Genomic DNA, 16,750 nt, shown 5'->3' with positions numbered 1-16,750 from the left:
TTTGGCACGTTTTCACAGTTGACCCCAATACATTTATTGCAAATTGAAGAACATTTCAAACCCGCTTTTCTGCAGGCGCACGCTCCGCCACAGTTCAGCTTGTATGAGCATGAAACAATGTGAAGAAGTGCTTCAGGTGCTATATCTTGGCTCATTATAACGGACATTGGACTGTGAACACTGTGATTCCAGCCCCATTTCTCAGGAGGTTTCCAGTTTCCCATCCAACTTTGGACTTGTTGGTAAGTCCACAATGAATGATGTTGTGCAGCATCTTGTGTAGGTGGCAACCGTGCAAGATTCAGTTTGCTTTTTGTGGCAGACTTGGCGAATAGCTGGTACCGCAAATGGTCTAGTGTGTGGGAACTGCTGACACCTCCACTATACAATGCGATAGTAACCTGTTCTCCTGCTGTTATTATTTCTTCACGGGTAGCATGTGGTTTTTTGAACGTGCAAAGCGCTGAGGTTGGGTGTTCATTTTTCGCAACAATATTGCAGCACTTAATTTTTCCTTGACCAAAAAAGCGGATGTTGTATCACATCCGCTAAAGGCGTGAGTGAACAGAATATATTCACTGTCAAACTTGTAAGATGCAGTGGAAAACCACTTGTCTTCTGCATTTCCTCTTCCTGGCTTTAAGAAAAATGAGTTTTCAGTGCCTTGCCCCAAACCGGTCATGAGCACAAGCAGGTCAACATCATCTCCTACAATGACAACACTTCCAAAATCTTTGGTTCTTGAAATGGCAGATGTTACAATCATAACGTGAGCATCTTCTTGCGCCTGGTGCACTTCAATGCTACACTCCAGAAATTCCTTTTTAAGAAGTGTGATCAAACTCATCTTGCTTCATTCGTTTTACAAGAACTTGTCCTGAGGGACTTGGTTCACCATCTCTTATTCAACCACAACGTCAATCGAAGAATGTTTTTTGGACCTATGAATTCTCTTAGCACTCTTTGTGCTACATTTGTCTCCCTCACATGGATACCCATCAAATACAATAGCAAATTGAGATCCAAAATGACGTTGCAGGTAAGAAACATAGCTTTGGGCTATTGACTTGAAGCAAACATTTCGAGTCTAAGTTACTTTGTGGATAAGGTACTCTCCATCAATGACAAAAAATTTACCCGGTCCACCTGACTTCACATCTTCCACTGGAACGAAGGCATTGTAGAATGAAGATTTTGTTCCTTTTCGCATGCCTTTTTCTGAGAATAGGGACATTGGGTAAGGAGCAAGTTCATATTTCAGAAAGGCTTTTAACTCTTCTTCACTTTGTTTCATTAAACACATCCTTTGGAAAAGAGTTAAAGGATCAACAGGAGTAATTTTAGTGCTCCCAGCTTTTACAGAATTGAATGCAGAAAGGAGAGTCACAACTTTATCTTTTCTATGGAACTTTACAACGTGGAAATTGTCACCAACTATTCTTTTCATGCTTTTTTCCCCCTCTTCGTGACACATATGACAATTAACATCCTCCGTTCCGACAACACCACTGCTGATAGACATTATAAAATCACTTTCAGGGAAGGGAGGGTGCACTGAAAACCAATCACGCAGCTTACGCAAGTCTATGCCATCTCATTCGATGCGACAACTTCTTGCATCTACATGCTGGTCTGATGTTACTGCGCTCACTTCGCAATACGACTCAATTTCTTCACAAATGTTCTGCATGTGAATCATACCCAATGTCCATCTGGTTTATACACTATCCGTAATTCCTCGGCCAGAAGTAAGTCCTCCAGAACTCTTCATGGTTCTCATCAATGTTTGTTCTATAGTCATGTCAGAAGGAACCCCTGACCAATACTTTTCTGATCGCCGGATTGTAAAATGTCCTTTCGGTGTGAACTTCTCATATTCTGATAAATCCATTTTTTCCTCGAGTAGAGGTGGCCACTTTTTAGCATACATAAAATGTCCAGCTGAATGGAAGTAGGGAAGCATTTTTCGCATGCTTTCAAGATGAAGTTTCCAATTGCCTGATCGATCCGCTTCAATAAATTGTTTCATGAGAGTGACCATCTTTTAGTACTGAACCCATAATTTTGCTGTGGGTCTCTTACTTTCAATCATTTTCAGGGCAGTTACAAAATTTTTTATGACTTGTTCCCTGAGAACACTGGTATCCTGGCCAACTGACAGTTCTGACTCACCACAAGGAGAAGACAAGTCGTTCAATATCCCAAGTTCGTCTTCTGTTAGCTCAATGTGATCCCACACTTGACAGACCAAAGCAAGGTGACACAATAAATGCGCTCGCACAGCCGTGGAATATGCATGTCCTGACAAAATCTATTCAACGCTGTTTTCAGTGAATATTACACCAAATAAGTCCTTCAATCCACTTCCACCCATGATCATACCGATACATCCCATGAACGACATAAGGAAATGGAAACCTCCAAGTTGGACCTCCACATTATGCAATTCAGGAAGGTCAATCTCCACAATATCCCTTTCCTTCCAATACGGCGGCTGATCAAATGTGACAAAGCATGTAGTCTGATTATGTCTTTTACATGCATCTCTAGCTGTCATCAGAGCAGTATATATGGCTTGGTGATGAATTAAGAAATGGAAGACACTTTATTTTAGAACGTTCATATTCTTTGCCTGCCGTCAAGCGTTGCATGTAACCATTCCATCCTGAAACAACTGCATTCTGAGACCATTTACAATATAACCACGTAATTTCCGCTGTTGAGATGACCGTCTCACCTTTTGCAGGAGAAATTATGTCCAAATCTTCAATTTTTATAGCCTTCAGCCCTCCAACTTGTGTTCTGTGGAATGTCTGTATGTCATTTTTTCTGGCTTCACTAACAAGTTGAGCTGAGGGACGATGATTCAACTTTTTAATATTTTTCTGAGGAAGCAATGCATCATGAGGAGGAACACACATTATACCTCCTATTGCATGAAGAGTACCAGTTCCATCTAGGGTGTTTACATTGAAATCTGCATTATCAAACACAAATTGGCAAAATGCATCCCTTCGTTGTCAAGCTGAAGGATTGGAGACACTTCCAATAGGGCAGCTTCCGTATAAGATGCTGCAAAGCCAAGGGAAGACAAAACCTGGATGAGATGTTTTGAGCCAAACTTCTGGTACAAGTATGCACTAATAGCAGTCAAAAGTGATGAAATAAATGAATGTGGCCTCGCAGCACTTATGAGTGCATGAGCAAGAGAAACACATATTTTCCCCCATTTTCTGGGAGACCGCTTGTGTTTCAAAATTATAGTTTCAAAGAGCAATCTTACAGATTCTGGTATGACAGACTCTACATCTCATAAAAAATTATCAGAGGGAGGGTACTGTTTTACATCGTACACTACTGATCTTATATAATCTAATATGATATTTGCAGCTGCTTTGACGATTCGTAGTCTTTCTTGCTGAGGATCTGAATTTCTTTTGGTGTACCAATTTTCACTGAGTAGTTGGTGCCCAACATTCTTGAAACATACGACTGCTGGCTTTGAAGCTGTTTCAGCTACCACCACATCGTCACCATATTTCTGGAAAAGGCGAGCCTTGACAGTTCGAATATCAGGACAAGGTGGTGTGGGTATTAGCTCTAACAGATCGTCCATAGAAAACTGATATTCTTCCGTATTGGTTTCCAGGTAGGCAGATATAGCCTCCATGCCTTCATCTACTTGTGTTGCAGGTCTGTAACCTCGTTTCTGTCCAGTAGCTGAAACATGGTGAAAGAACTTTCTGTAGCAAAATCTGTGGTACCACCCATCTGCAGCAACCAAATCATTTACATTTTGAATCCGCTCTATCACTTGTTAACCAAATTAATCAAAAAATGGCTCTGAGCACTATGGGACTCAACTGCAGAGGTCATTAGTCCCCTAGAACTTAGAACTAGTTAAACCTAACTAACCTAAGGACATCACAAACATCCATGCCCGAGGCAGGATTCGAACCTGCGACCGTGGCGGCCTTGTGGTTCCAGACTGCAGCGCCTTTAACCGCACGGCCACTTCGGCCGGCCCAAATTAATCAGCATGTCGTTTAGCCTGTTCTAATACTGTCGATTGCACTTCCAATTTCATTACTTTGTAAACAAAATTTCGTATGGCATATGGCAATCTTAACTGCTTGGTTAAAAAGTTACCAAAATTCCCTTTTGCACATAAGAAGCATTTCTCTTTGAAATTGAACTGACCTTTTTCCTGCGACCAATGTAGCACTCCTGTTGGTTCCTGAGGATGTTGAAGGCTAGCTGCTATCATTCTCTCATTAATGTACTTCTTGTAGCATGCTTCATGCACCATCACTTACTGAGTGTTTTCAAAAAACGGGTGTGAGCAGACTCCCTGCGTTTAGCACTACAATCGATAAGTGTGCTCAGTCCTTTCTTTTTCACATTGCGTCCACCACTCACCACAGTTTTTTCGCAAAAAAATGGTTCAGATGGCTCTGAGCACTATGGGACTTAACTTCTAAGGTCATCAGTCCCCTAGAACTTAGAGCTACTTAAACCTAACTAACCTAATGACATCACACACATCCATGCCCGAGGCAGTATTCATTTTTTCGCAAATGAATCACAAATTCATGTCAGTCGTACTCATTTTCAGCACCACAACTGAATGGAAGCGACTCCAAACTGTAGGACCCTTATTGTTGTGTGCTAATAGCTGTCAGCGTGCTGTGAACAATCGCCACAGATAATCGCCTTCCGCCCGCCAAAGAATAAATGTGCTTTTGTCCTCTAAAGAACAATTCCTACATACTTTTTCTTATAACTGATCATTAACGTCAGTCAAGTGTAGAAAATGTAAGGCACCTGCATACAGTCGTATTACATATTGTTACACAAATAAACTTCACGCAATCTGACGTGAATGTGTTCGTAGCTACTGAATATGATGCTGTTTGTCCTGGCCCTGCAGCAGAGTGAGATGGTAAATTCCAATGAATAACATGATGAGTAATATGTTTATACTACACAAATAGGAACTGAAATAACAGTGTTCAAAAATTAGGTAATTTGCCACTTTGCTCGAAATTTGAAAAATTGGAATTTTTTGACGCGCTGTAGCGTGTTAGATAGTGGTACGGGGGGGGGGATCAAATTTGTAGAGAAAAAAATCAAATTTGTAGAGAATTTTGTGCTCTTTAAAAAAGAAAGTAGACGTCATAGCAATAGGAGCAAATGAAACTGAGATATCTTGAAAAAACTGAAAAAAGTCCAAAATTTTCGAAGTTTTTTGACTGCAGAAAGTTTTCCCAAGAGAAATATTGTTGGCAAAACTTGGTTTTCTAACCTTTCCAACAATATGAACGAGTTAAAAAAAATAAAATCTTCTACCCCACCTTTTGCAAGGTACAGGCTTTTTTTCTGACAGTTTCACTGGACTATAAGTGTGACACAGCAGCCCCAAGCTTACAGATGATTCCAAAAACTAAGATGACCAACTCTGTCTGGCAGACATTTAGTGATCTATAACTTTATTTCACTGCTGGATTAACATAGTGGATATTACTTAACACACAATGAGTACTGTGTGCCAGTCATCTCTTCTTCGTGTGTAGTTGGGACATCTTGTTTATTGCCACTGGTTGACTTGAACTTTTGTTGTCTTGTGACTTGATATCTGCATGATGTGTTATTGGGGCTTTTGTAATGTACTCTCTGCTTACACTGCTTGCAGTTTACTCGAAGAATGACTCTACAAGCTCAGATAATTAAGGTATTGCTGCTGCATAATAGCATGAGGAGTGGTGTTCAAGCTTTTCCTCGTGACAGACTCTTTGATTTGGAGAGACCTTACTTCAGACTCAAACTACAAATCATTTCCAGTTTATTTCAGTTTGCAACTACATGTGTTGACTGTGCTTGTTCAACACAAGTTTCAAGTGCTTGTACCGTATTTACTTGAATCTAAGCCGCACTCGAATCTAAGCCGCACCTGAAAAATGAGACTCGAAATCAAGGAAAAAAAAATTTCCCGAATCTAAGCCACACCTGAAATTTGAGACTCGAAATTCAAGAGGAGAGAAAAGTTTTAGGCCGCACCTCCAAATCGATACAAAGTTGGTCCATTTTAATATGAGACACAACTTAGGGCGAATGAATGACGATACAACTACAGTAGTTTGGTTCGAGTCGTAAGCTTAGCAGTTAAGCTTTACAAGGTAGCCATTGCTATGCGCTCCGTCCGTATTGATACGGGTACCCTTCCATTTTCACGTGCTTCGTCTGGTTTGAATTGATTGCTTATTTTTCTTTGATCTGATAAGCGCCATTTTCTTTGTTTTAGGTGTTAACGTCATTCTAAGCTGAAAATGCATTACTGTACTGTATCATGCATTGTTTGTCGCATTCTGATAGTGCATGTTCACGGCCTGTCGCCGCTCGTGGCATGGCTTGCTTTTCTGCGCGCTACCGCAGCTTACAATTAAAGAATAAAAAAAGGATAGGAATTGTCTCATTAGCGAAACAATGGCAAGAGACTGCTATTTGTTGTTACCTACACTGCTGCTTTCTTTGATAATGATCAACAAGAACCAAATAATAGACTGCGTATGATAGAAGATGTTCTGAGCGAGACTTTAGCGAAAATTTTTCCCCGTTTGAAAATCTTTGCAGACGCCACTTTAGTACATTACATTACAGAAATTAGTCATCTTAGATTTAAAAATCTAGTCAATTGCCGTGCTTCATTTCTGACTGTATCACTATTAGCCATAAGAATAATATGAATATAAACATGATATGATATGTATATTCTTCCGCGTTTGCTGTTGTCTCACTCTAGTTTCGTAGTTTATTAGGCAGATAGGATTTAAATGAGATAGCAGCAAACATGAAAGAATACATCGCAAAATGTTTATATTCTTATGGTGAAGAGAATACTGCATGTGATTCACAATTCATAAAAGTTCCCATTAGCAACCATCTCTTCTCACAGGTAGGAAAAAATTCATAACATAGAGTTAGCCATATTGACAAAAACCCCAAACAGTCTTGCCAGTCGGATTTTCGTAGTACATTGAAATGCTGCTACATTCGAAGATGAAAAATACGGAATTTGTATTTACTTCGTTGTTTCGTTGGATAATGTATGAAAATGCAGTGGTTGAAACTCGAGGCGGAGAAAAAAGCTCGTCTTCCACTTTTTTTTTTTTTTCGGAAGTTAGTTGTGGCGGCACCTACCAACATTTTTCAGAACTTCCGCTTACTTTGCACTCGATTCTAAGCCGCAGGCGGTTTTTTGGATTACAAAAACCAGAAAAGAAGTGCGGCTTAGATTTGAGTAAATACGGTACACACCTGTAGAAAGTTTCATGGCCAGCAGTGTACTTTTTAGTTACATGGATTTCAGTAATACTCCCCTGTGGAAGTTTTGATTGGTTGAAAATTTCAGTAAACAAATAATAGCACTTTTTGTAGTATTTTCCAAATGCCAGATTAACAAACTGTGTATCTGCTACACTGAACAGCATGGTTGTGGATTTCTTGTGCTATGCTATTCTTGAGGCAGACACGCCAAGAGTCATACTGTTTAAGAAAATCAGATGATAGGAAAAGTACATCATTGTCAAGAAATTACATCTCTTAATCACTGTGTAAAGGAAATAATACTGGATTTGAAATCACATTTTTCTAATGAACATTGATGTAAATAAATAAGCTTTCTCATGTTTGGAATTCCTGTCAGATTAAGACAGTGGACCTGACTGACTCAAACCTGATCCCTTGTCTTTCTTTGGTTGTTCTTATATCAGCTGAGCTATCCAGGCATGCATAATGTTGGTCAGTGTGTCAGTCTCCCAGTACCTTTATACTATTACTTGATGAAGCTTTCTTGGTTTTTCACACTTCAGTTCTATTTTTATATTCTAAGCTTACCCTCATAAATTTTTTTAGTTTTTCATGTGATTATTTCCTTTTCTGTGTTACATTTTGAAAACAGTAGTATCAATTCTAAACATGTGTCTGATGTATAAGGTGCAAGGTTTATATACTGATTTTTATGAATTAGTAACTAAAATAGTTGAAAAATCCAGATGTGATGTGCACATAATAAGTCTTTTACATTATATAATACTTTGTAAATATTTTAGGGGTTTAGCAGGGAGCACTTGCAAAGGGATTACCTTGTTGCATTTTGAGCAATGTCTTTGTAATTGTATATAAATTCATTAACTTGCTCTTTTCATTGTCTATCAGGTACCGGACCCAACAAAATTTGAAGTATTGTTTCAAATGCAGCTTGTACTGATTCCTCAAGTGGCTGTTGGAATAATAATGCTTATAATTTTCCAAGCTTTACTTAGCATTGTGCCTATTGGCAAAGTTGTCAGTGGACCTCTGACTAAGCTTGGGATTTTGAAAATGCGGTGTAATGGTAAGCTATCAAGAAATTTTGGACAGGACAGCTTCCAAAGTGTGTGTACTTCATTAATGAGCTTTCTCCTGCTAGGATTACTTTTAATACCTGCACTGTTATCCTCAGGGGTATAATCACAGATGAAATCACTTTGATATTTTGCTTTCTTTAAGTCAACAGATTAAGTTCTCAGGTATGCATGTCTAATTTTATTCTTGGAACCTATCTGTTTATAGTAGTGTGATAGATCAACTGATCAGCATTTCTTAACAAACACCTGTGACACTTTTTCTTCACGGATTTGCTTGGAGCATTATGGGAAGTAGAGGAAACCCAACCAGCAAAAATAATAGGATACCAATTTTCATGATCACTTTTTTGTATCAAACGGTACAGAGTAGTCTTTTCTTTAATTTCTTATCAAATATCTCTCTGTTTAATTTTATAACTCTTCGATTTTAGTATGAGTAGACATACGGAACTTGTGCGATGCCTGAATCTGTCAGATAGCTATTTCTGACAGCCACAATGCCTCGATATACAGAAAATCTTGCAGCTAATTATATAGTTGTAGATTGTGATAGTAGTGTCATTTTAGTGGCATCCTAAATTTCTGCTGTGAAGAGGGGGGGGGGGGGGGGGGGTCTGTGGAACACCACAATGTAGTAGACAGTATAATATAGCCTCACCAAACAAAGGGGCACATTGATTAAGACACTGGACTCCTATTTGGGAGGATAACAGAGCGAATGATCAGCTATCCAGTTTTAGATTTTCTGTGCTGTACCATGAAATTGATATTAAATCCTATCTGACCCTTTCCTTTTTACGTTAAGGCCAGGTTGCCTGTGGTTATAGTCATAATGTCACCATTCCACCTGTCTCCCACTGGTCCCCTGTCCACACACACACACACACACACACACACACACACACACACACACACACACACCTTATGAATGACAGTCATTAGGTCCAAACACCCCTGCACCCCCTCTTGACCTGCTAAATATGTCATATTGTATTTACCTGGGCTTTTAATAATGTTGTTATGTCTAAGAATAGTTATGCCAGTTGTTATCATTATGGTAGATGTGAATGTCCAGGTATGTACCTATGGATAAGATACCCTGATCAGCCAGAACATTGTGATCACTGACCTACTGTCGATATAAAGAATGTAACAGTATAATGAAAAGGATAGTTGCTGCTCACAATATAGCAGAGATGCCGAGTCGCAGAAAGGCACAACGAAAAGACTCACAGAAAGTTAACTTTCAACCAAGAAGGCCTTTGTCAAAAATAAACACAACACACACACACACACACACACACACACACACACACACACACACACACACACACACGCGCGACCACAGTCTCTGGCGACTGGCTCCAGATGCTAGAAATAGTGGTCATGTGTGAGTTGTGTTAGTAGTGTGTGTGTGTGTGTGTGTGTGTGTGTGTGTGTGTGTGTGTGTGTGTGTGTGTGTGTGTGTGTGTGTGTGTGTGTGTGTGTGTGTGCGCGCGTGTGTGTGTGCGCGCGTGTGTATGTTGTCTATTTTTGACAAAGGCCTTGTTGGCCGAAAGCTAACTTTCTGACAGTCTTTCTATTGTGCCTTTCTGTGGCTCAGCATCTCCGCTATACGGTGAGTAGCAACTATGCTTTTCATTATATTGTTACATTCCATCCTGGATTCTCCATTGTTTGTAGAATGGGAAAGGCGCATTATCTATCTGAGTTTGACCGAGGCCAGATTGTGATGGCTCAGCATGAGAATTTCGGAAACTGCATGACCTGTCAGTTGTTCAAGGAGCACTGTGGTGAGTGTCTTTAACACATTGCAAAGCCAAGCTGTCTCTGGATCACGAGGTCCCGGGTTTGATTCCCGGCTGGGTTGGGGGTTTTCTCTGCCTGTCGACTGGGTGTTTGTGTTGTCCTCATCGTTTCATCATCATCATCATTTGTGACAGTGGCTGGATCTGAATAAAAATTAGAGTGTGTAAAAATTATGAATTTGTACAGGTGCTGATGACCGCGCAGTTGAGTGTCCCACAAACCAATCATCATCATCATCATCATCATCATCATCGAGAAGGCAAGGTGAAACTATGTCCAGACGTAATGTGTTTGGGCAGGCACTCCTCATTACAGATGTTAGATGTTGTAGGCTGGTAAAACAGGACAGACGGCAAACTGTAGTGGAACTAACATCAGACTTTAATGCCAGGCAGAGTACCAGTATGCCTGAACACACAGTGCGTCAAACGCCTCTGCAGCCGATGACCCATGCATGTGCCAGTATGAACACCAAGACATAGGCAACTATGACTGAAATGGGCACATGACCGTTGGCACTGGACGTTGATGCAGTGGTAGAGCGTTGCATGGTCTGATGAATCCTGATACCTTCTTCATCATGCCAATGGGAGGATGCAAATCCATCTTCTTCCTGGGTAACAACTTGACACCAGTGCTGTAGGATAGAGACAAGCTTTTAGCGGCTTCATTATGCTCTGGGGAACATTCATTTGGTCATCCATGGGTCCAGTGGAATTCGTGCAAGGCACCAAGATGGTCAAGGAGTATCGTACACTTGTTCCAGATCGCGTACAACCCTTCATGGCGTCATGTTTCCCAACTGCAGTGGCATTTCTCAACAAGAATATGTGCCATGTCCAGAGGCCAGGAGTGTGATAGAGTGGTTTGAGGAATACAAAGGTGAGTTCCGATGGATGTGCTGGCTGCCCAACTCACCAGATCAGAACCCTATTGAACACATCTGGGCTGTGATTGAAAGAGGCATCAGAGCTCAGCACACCCCATCTCTTCCCAGAATTTACGAGGATTAGCTACTGCTTCCATGTTCCATGCCATGATGCATCTCCACTGTTATCTGTGCCAAAGGTGGACATACTGCCTATTAGGTAAATTTTCATAAATGTTCTGGCTGATCAGTGTAAGTTTAACGATTAAGTATGGCAGGCAGGCAGGCAGGCACAGCGTGGATACTTGTTTCTGGATTTGGGCTTCAGCACTACATATAACAACAAGACTATTTATATTATTACTGTAGCACAACTCCGCAAACTGAAAGTGTTCTAAGAACAAAACTGATCATAGCACAGTAAATGGTAGTTTTCATTAATCATCAAAATTAGTGTCAGCTGTGGTGCTCAGCCTGATCAGAGAAGTACCTAATAAAATTTCTTGTTGTAATTGACAAACCTCTAAAGGGAATCAATGAAGGGATGAATACCGTTAATAGAAAAGTCCTTCTAATTATTTCACTAAATATTTCTGGCATCATTTACTTCATATTCAATTTTAGTGTATATGACCCTAATTGATGCATGAATTCTGCATATAATGAGATGATGGTTCACCTACTTGTTTTCTGAACCTCTTAAATGTGCATGTGTGTCCACCAGAAAGTTGTGATATTGTCACAACTATATACCAGTGTTAATGAAGCAGATTACTGACAAAAGGAAATATCCACAGTTGTCAGGGTGTTACACAGAGCATGAGAGTCAATGATAATTATTTATCCAATGCTCAACCCACTGTTGCTGTAGATCTATAGTATTTTGTTCAGCAAGACCTTCGTACTTGAAAAGAATATATGAAGATAGAAACTTTGGGTGATTTTTAACTTGCACTTTAAATCTAAAACTGTTTATGTTGTTGGCAGTAGAGATGTCCCTAGTGCAGCTAGCGTATTTGTTACTCAGTGAGCTGCAAGGTGAGAGTGTAGTAACACAGCAATAACAAGTGTTTGCATTCTCTGTATTCAACCGCCACAATCAAAAATAGCTTTTGGTGACAATTGTCTGTAATTTCATCTGTGGATAGTCCTCCTTGCTGGGATTTATGAGTAAATATGATCTGCACAAGTGCGTTATTCCTGTATTGCAGTAAAAGATTTCCTCAAGTATTATTACCTTTGAATTATGTCAGCAGCTCTATCAGGATGATTATTTCAATGGGGAGGTGTTCTTTTCAAATCATTGTGAATATACGGTTGTTTGATCACTTGTATTCCAGAAACAATTGGTGTCTTGGAAGCAACTGTAAAAGTGTGGGTAAGAAGATATCAGCAAGAGGGTGAAGGAAGTCTTTACGCTTGCCAAAAAACAAAAAATCCCAAAGTAACTGCCAGGGGCCAAGATTAAGTCATTTTAGATACTATCATTGAGAATCCAATCGTGTCAACTACAGAAATGGGCAGAAACTTCCATCTGGCAGTGAGTGGAGTAACTGGCCTCCGACACTTTCATGTTGCTGGTTTCCATCACCCAAAGCCTGGAATTAAACTAGCCATTACATCTCTTCAGCAAGAATCTCACATAGTGTTTGACCTCCAGTTCCTCCCACTGGTAAAGACTTTTAGGACATTGTAGTATGGTTTGACAGAAATGTTTCATATTTTTATACTCATCTGGGCCTGCTGTATCGCATATGTCATATAAGGACATCACCTATATGTTGTGGTACTTTGTGTTCAGGTATGTTATTTCGTGTTCATGTGAGAATGACAGACCATCTCTGAGAACCTGATAACACTCACTTTCCTCCAAATTGCTATGTGGCCATAGTGCAAAGTGGAAGGATAAGCTTTTCTGTTTGGGATTGACTGCCTAAATTTCATCAAGGATGGATGTGGAGGAATGCACCCATATGTTAGAAGAGTGTATGTTATCATTTGTCCCTGATTGTTTGAGACAGTGATCTGCAGCAAGTGTGTACTAGAGGTATTCTTTGGAATAGTGTTCTTTTATATGTGGTAGAGTGTTAGGACATGTCAAAATATTTGTAGCTGTGTATAGTTCAGAATTACTTTCGTAGCTATTAAGGTGGTAATGGGGAGAGGCCCACGAGGAAGGCATGACCTGCATTCAACCTGTCCCATGAGCTGTCTCCGTAGCTACAGCAACCACTTTCAGTTGCCAGATTTTCAACCCCCACCATTATAACACTTCGTGCTTGTATTATGTGGTAGTGCCAGGCAGTTTGCTATCTTGTGGGATTGTTCGTAGTGCACTGAGATTTTGTTTCCCTTGTCTAACAGTTGTTATCTGTTGTTACACTGCTGTGAGATGCTGAAAAATCTCAGAAGCGAATTCATCAAATGTTAAATGTAAGTACACTCTGAGAAAGGCGCCTTGCGACAGTTGCTGAAACGTTGGAATTTTATAGTTGACAATGAGGTCTCAAACCCAGAAGAATTTTACTGACTGTCTCATCAAATGTTGTTTGGGGGAAGTGTTGAGTGTCACTCTCTTTGCTAGGAGATTGCCGTATGAAGTCAGTTGAGAGAAAGGGTTTGTGTGTTATGTGCCTGCACCATCAACATTTGTTTTTGATAATGCTCCCATCCATTGTGTTGTTATGGACAAGATGCCTACCATGCCAGAGCCAAAGTAGGAGTCGACTAGCCTTTGTGTCATCAACACTTGAAATAAGTGTTAAAATCTAAAAGGCTCTGATATCCTGCCATAAAACACAGATCCCCATATGCTAAATCGACAAGCTGGCAAAAACATACTGGCCGTACAGTAACTAGTCTGCCATGTTGTCATAGCCATTTCAACCCAATAGAATTTATACAGACACATATTAAAGATTACATTTCCAGCAATTAAAAAATGCTGTCTGCAGTCGAGGCCCTCTGCATTGAAGCTGTTAGGAAAGTCACCCCTGATGACTGGAAGAAAGTAGTCAGTCACACACAGCACATCATGGAAAAGCAAGGCAGGATGAAATTAATAAAAATAAAATAAGTGTTCATTATTGGAAACGATTTTCATTGTCATAAAAATTTTGCACAGACATATTCAGCTGTGTGTGTGTGTGTGTGTGTGTGTGTGTGTGTGTGTGTGTGTGTGTGTGTGTTGTTGGGGTGGGGGCTGGGTTAAGTACCTGTTGCAACAGTGTCAAGATGAGTTGAGTGTTCATTGACCTCGTTGCAGGTCAGGAAAGCGTTGCAGCATGGTTTCCAGGGCAGCTGGTATATAGAGCTGGGTTGTTGGCCATTGCAGATTCAGAGAGGCAGTAAGTTTATTGATCAGAATTTGTGCAGCAATCAAAGGCTTTGTCTTGCTGCAGTTAGTGTTCAGCACTATGACTGGTCCTGGATGGTGGTGCTTTCTTAGCTCAGCACACTGCAGCAGGATGCAGCCAGTGCACAGAGCTGCCAGGCCAGACTTGCATGTCATAGTGTAGAAGCCAAGTCAGCTCCTTGACAGGAGCACCGTTTCATACACATGTGTGACCAGTCAACAGCTTGTGGTGGGGCTGGTGCAGGAGGCACCCAAGCCAACTGTTGACCAAGGACCCACGATGAAGGATGCAGTGTGAGCAGTCCACGGATGCAAGCCTGTGGCAGCAGAGCGTGTACACGCAGAGTAGGTGGCAGTTCAGCAGCAAGCAGGTGCAGGTGGTGGCTGAGTGTGGGTTGCAAACCATGGACCCCCAGATAGGTGCCCACAAGTTCATTAAAGTCAGCCAGTAAATGGCTCCCAACTGGAAGGCACCATTTCAGCTTCTGGCAGCAAAAGGACAAGGCCCAGCATACAGGTCAGCATCTCATGGAGGCAGTATCAAGAAGTAGATTGAATAACCCACATTGGGTCAATGACTGGTGGGAGTTGTACTTCTCAGAGCTGGCTGCACACGATTACAGATACTTCATAGCTGGAGTGGGCCGTTCGACCTGCCCTGTTGTGGTAGTACATCATTTTTTACTCTAAAGACCATGGCAGTGGCACAGTGCCATATGTGGACAGGGTGTAATCCAGCTGACCACTGCAACAGTCTGGCCCTCATCCTGTTTGTGTTGACAATGTTCCAGCCTCAGCAGCAGGCTGCGGGGCTAGTCGAAAGGCACCCAGACTTGCTTCGGTGCCAGGGCAGAGACTAAACCCTCGCAATACCAAGAGGGCGGGGCGGGGGGGGGGGGGGGGGGGGGGGTACTTTATGCCCACCTTTTGAAAATATTGAAATCTACTCAGGTACTTTATTTTTTCAAGTTTTGTAAAAATATTTATTGTGTTTCTGAAGTGTTCTTCCAGATTCTATGATTGTTTTATGTTTTTTGTTTAAGCTTAATCAGAAAATTTAAATTTAGGAGAGGTGGTCATAAAGTCTCCCCCACTTGGTAGTAGATGTGACTTCCCACAATGGTCATCTTACTCCACAAATGATAGCATTACATGACCTTAGAACAAATGGACATTATATTTCTCTTGGTTGACAGCAGCAATGGTCTCAACAATAATTTCTTTCCCTTTGGTTCTGTATTGTTTCCTGTTCAGTGGCACTTAGTCCAGTGTTAGATACAACTCTGATTGAAAATGGATCGACAGTCACTTACTGACAGAGAAATATCACAGATTTTGGAAGAATCTACAGATTCTCAAATTGAATTTGATGAAACTGAAGATGTTGTGAGTGAACCTAAGGAGGAATATCTTGTGCACAAAGATGTGGACAGTGATAGAGTACCTACAGATGCTGAAGATGATACCTGGGCACCTGAAACTGATGATGACACAGCTTTCGAGGTTAGTGACAAGTATATTACAAGTACTGGAAAAATTTATAGCTCGAAACCACCTCACATTAGAAGACGAGTAGCACAAAACATAGTGACAGAAAGAGAAGGCATAGGGGACGTAAGTAAAGTAGAACAACAAGAGAATCATTTGAAAAGTTTTTGTCTCCAGAAATTGTCACCATCATAATAAAGCATACCAATGAAGAGGCATTGAGGCAGAAAATATCCAAGACACACAGGCTTGAATTCATGGCATATGTAGGGCTACTTATTATGGGGAACGAAAACAACAGTAAGTCATCTGTTACAGATTTATGGTCCTACACTTCAGGAAGATTTGTTTATACTGCTACCATGAGCCGAACCAGATTCCAGCAGCTTACTAAAATAGTAAGATTTGATGACTGAGAGTCGCAAAGCGATTGCAGAAAACGTGGTAAGTTTGCTGCAATACGAGAAGTTTTTGATAAAATGAATGAATTACTGCCAAAATATTATTCTTTTGGGATGCACACTGTTATTGATGAAATGTTGTCATTGTTCTGTGGCAAGTGTCTGTTCAAGATCTTCTTGAAGGAAAAACCCGGTAAATACAATATACTTATACACAGGCTCACAGTGCTAAAACTACACTCATGCTCATAGATTAAGGATAATTGCAGAATGTGGTGCTACACAATGTGGCACTACACAAAACTGGCACTAATAGCATAGGCACATAGGGAACACACACGGCACAGACCTGTAAGTCCACAGTATTGGTGATAAGATGAGAAAACCGTCCCGAAACACATGTGCTACAAAACGCCACTGTTTC

At 40.8% G+C, this 16,750-nt stretch overlaps 1 protein-coding gene across 7 annotated transcripts in view; it reads left to right on the top strand.

The window, feature by feature from the left end:
• LOC124722596 overlaps positions 1 to 16,750 on the top strand; it is a 356,119-nt gene that overhangs the window by 312,994 nt on the left and 26,375 nt on the right. For all 7 annotated transcript variants that reach the window (XM_047247733.1, XM_047247734.1, XM_047247735.1 and 4 more), the window contains one exon: positions 8,215 to 8,392. In XM_047247733.1, the coding sequence (XP_047103689.1) occupies positions 8,215 to 8,392 (178 nt within the window). The remainder of the gene's footprint in view (positions 1 to 8,214; positions 8,393 to 16,750) is intronic.

This window comes from Schistocerca piceifrons, chromosome X, assembly GCF_021461385.2.
Source record: "Schistocerca piceifrons isolate TAMUIC-IGC-003096 chromosome X, iqSchPice1.1, whole genome shotgun sequence".
Taxonomy (NCBI): domain Eukaryota; kingdom Metazoa; phylum Arthropoda; class Insecta; order Orthoptera; family Acrididae; genus Schistocerca; species Schistocerca piceifrons.
This window is presented reverse-complemented; position numbering and strand designations above follow the sequence as displayed.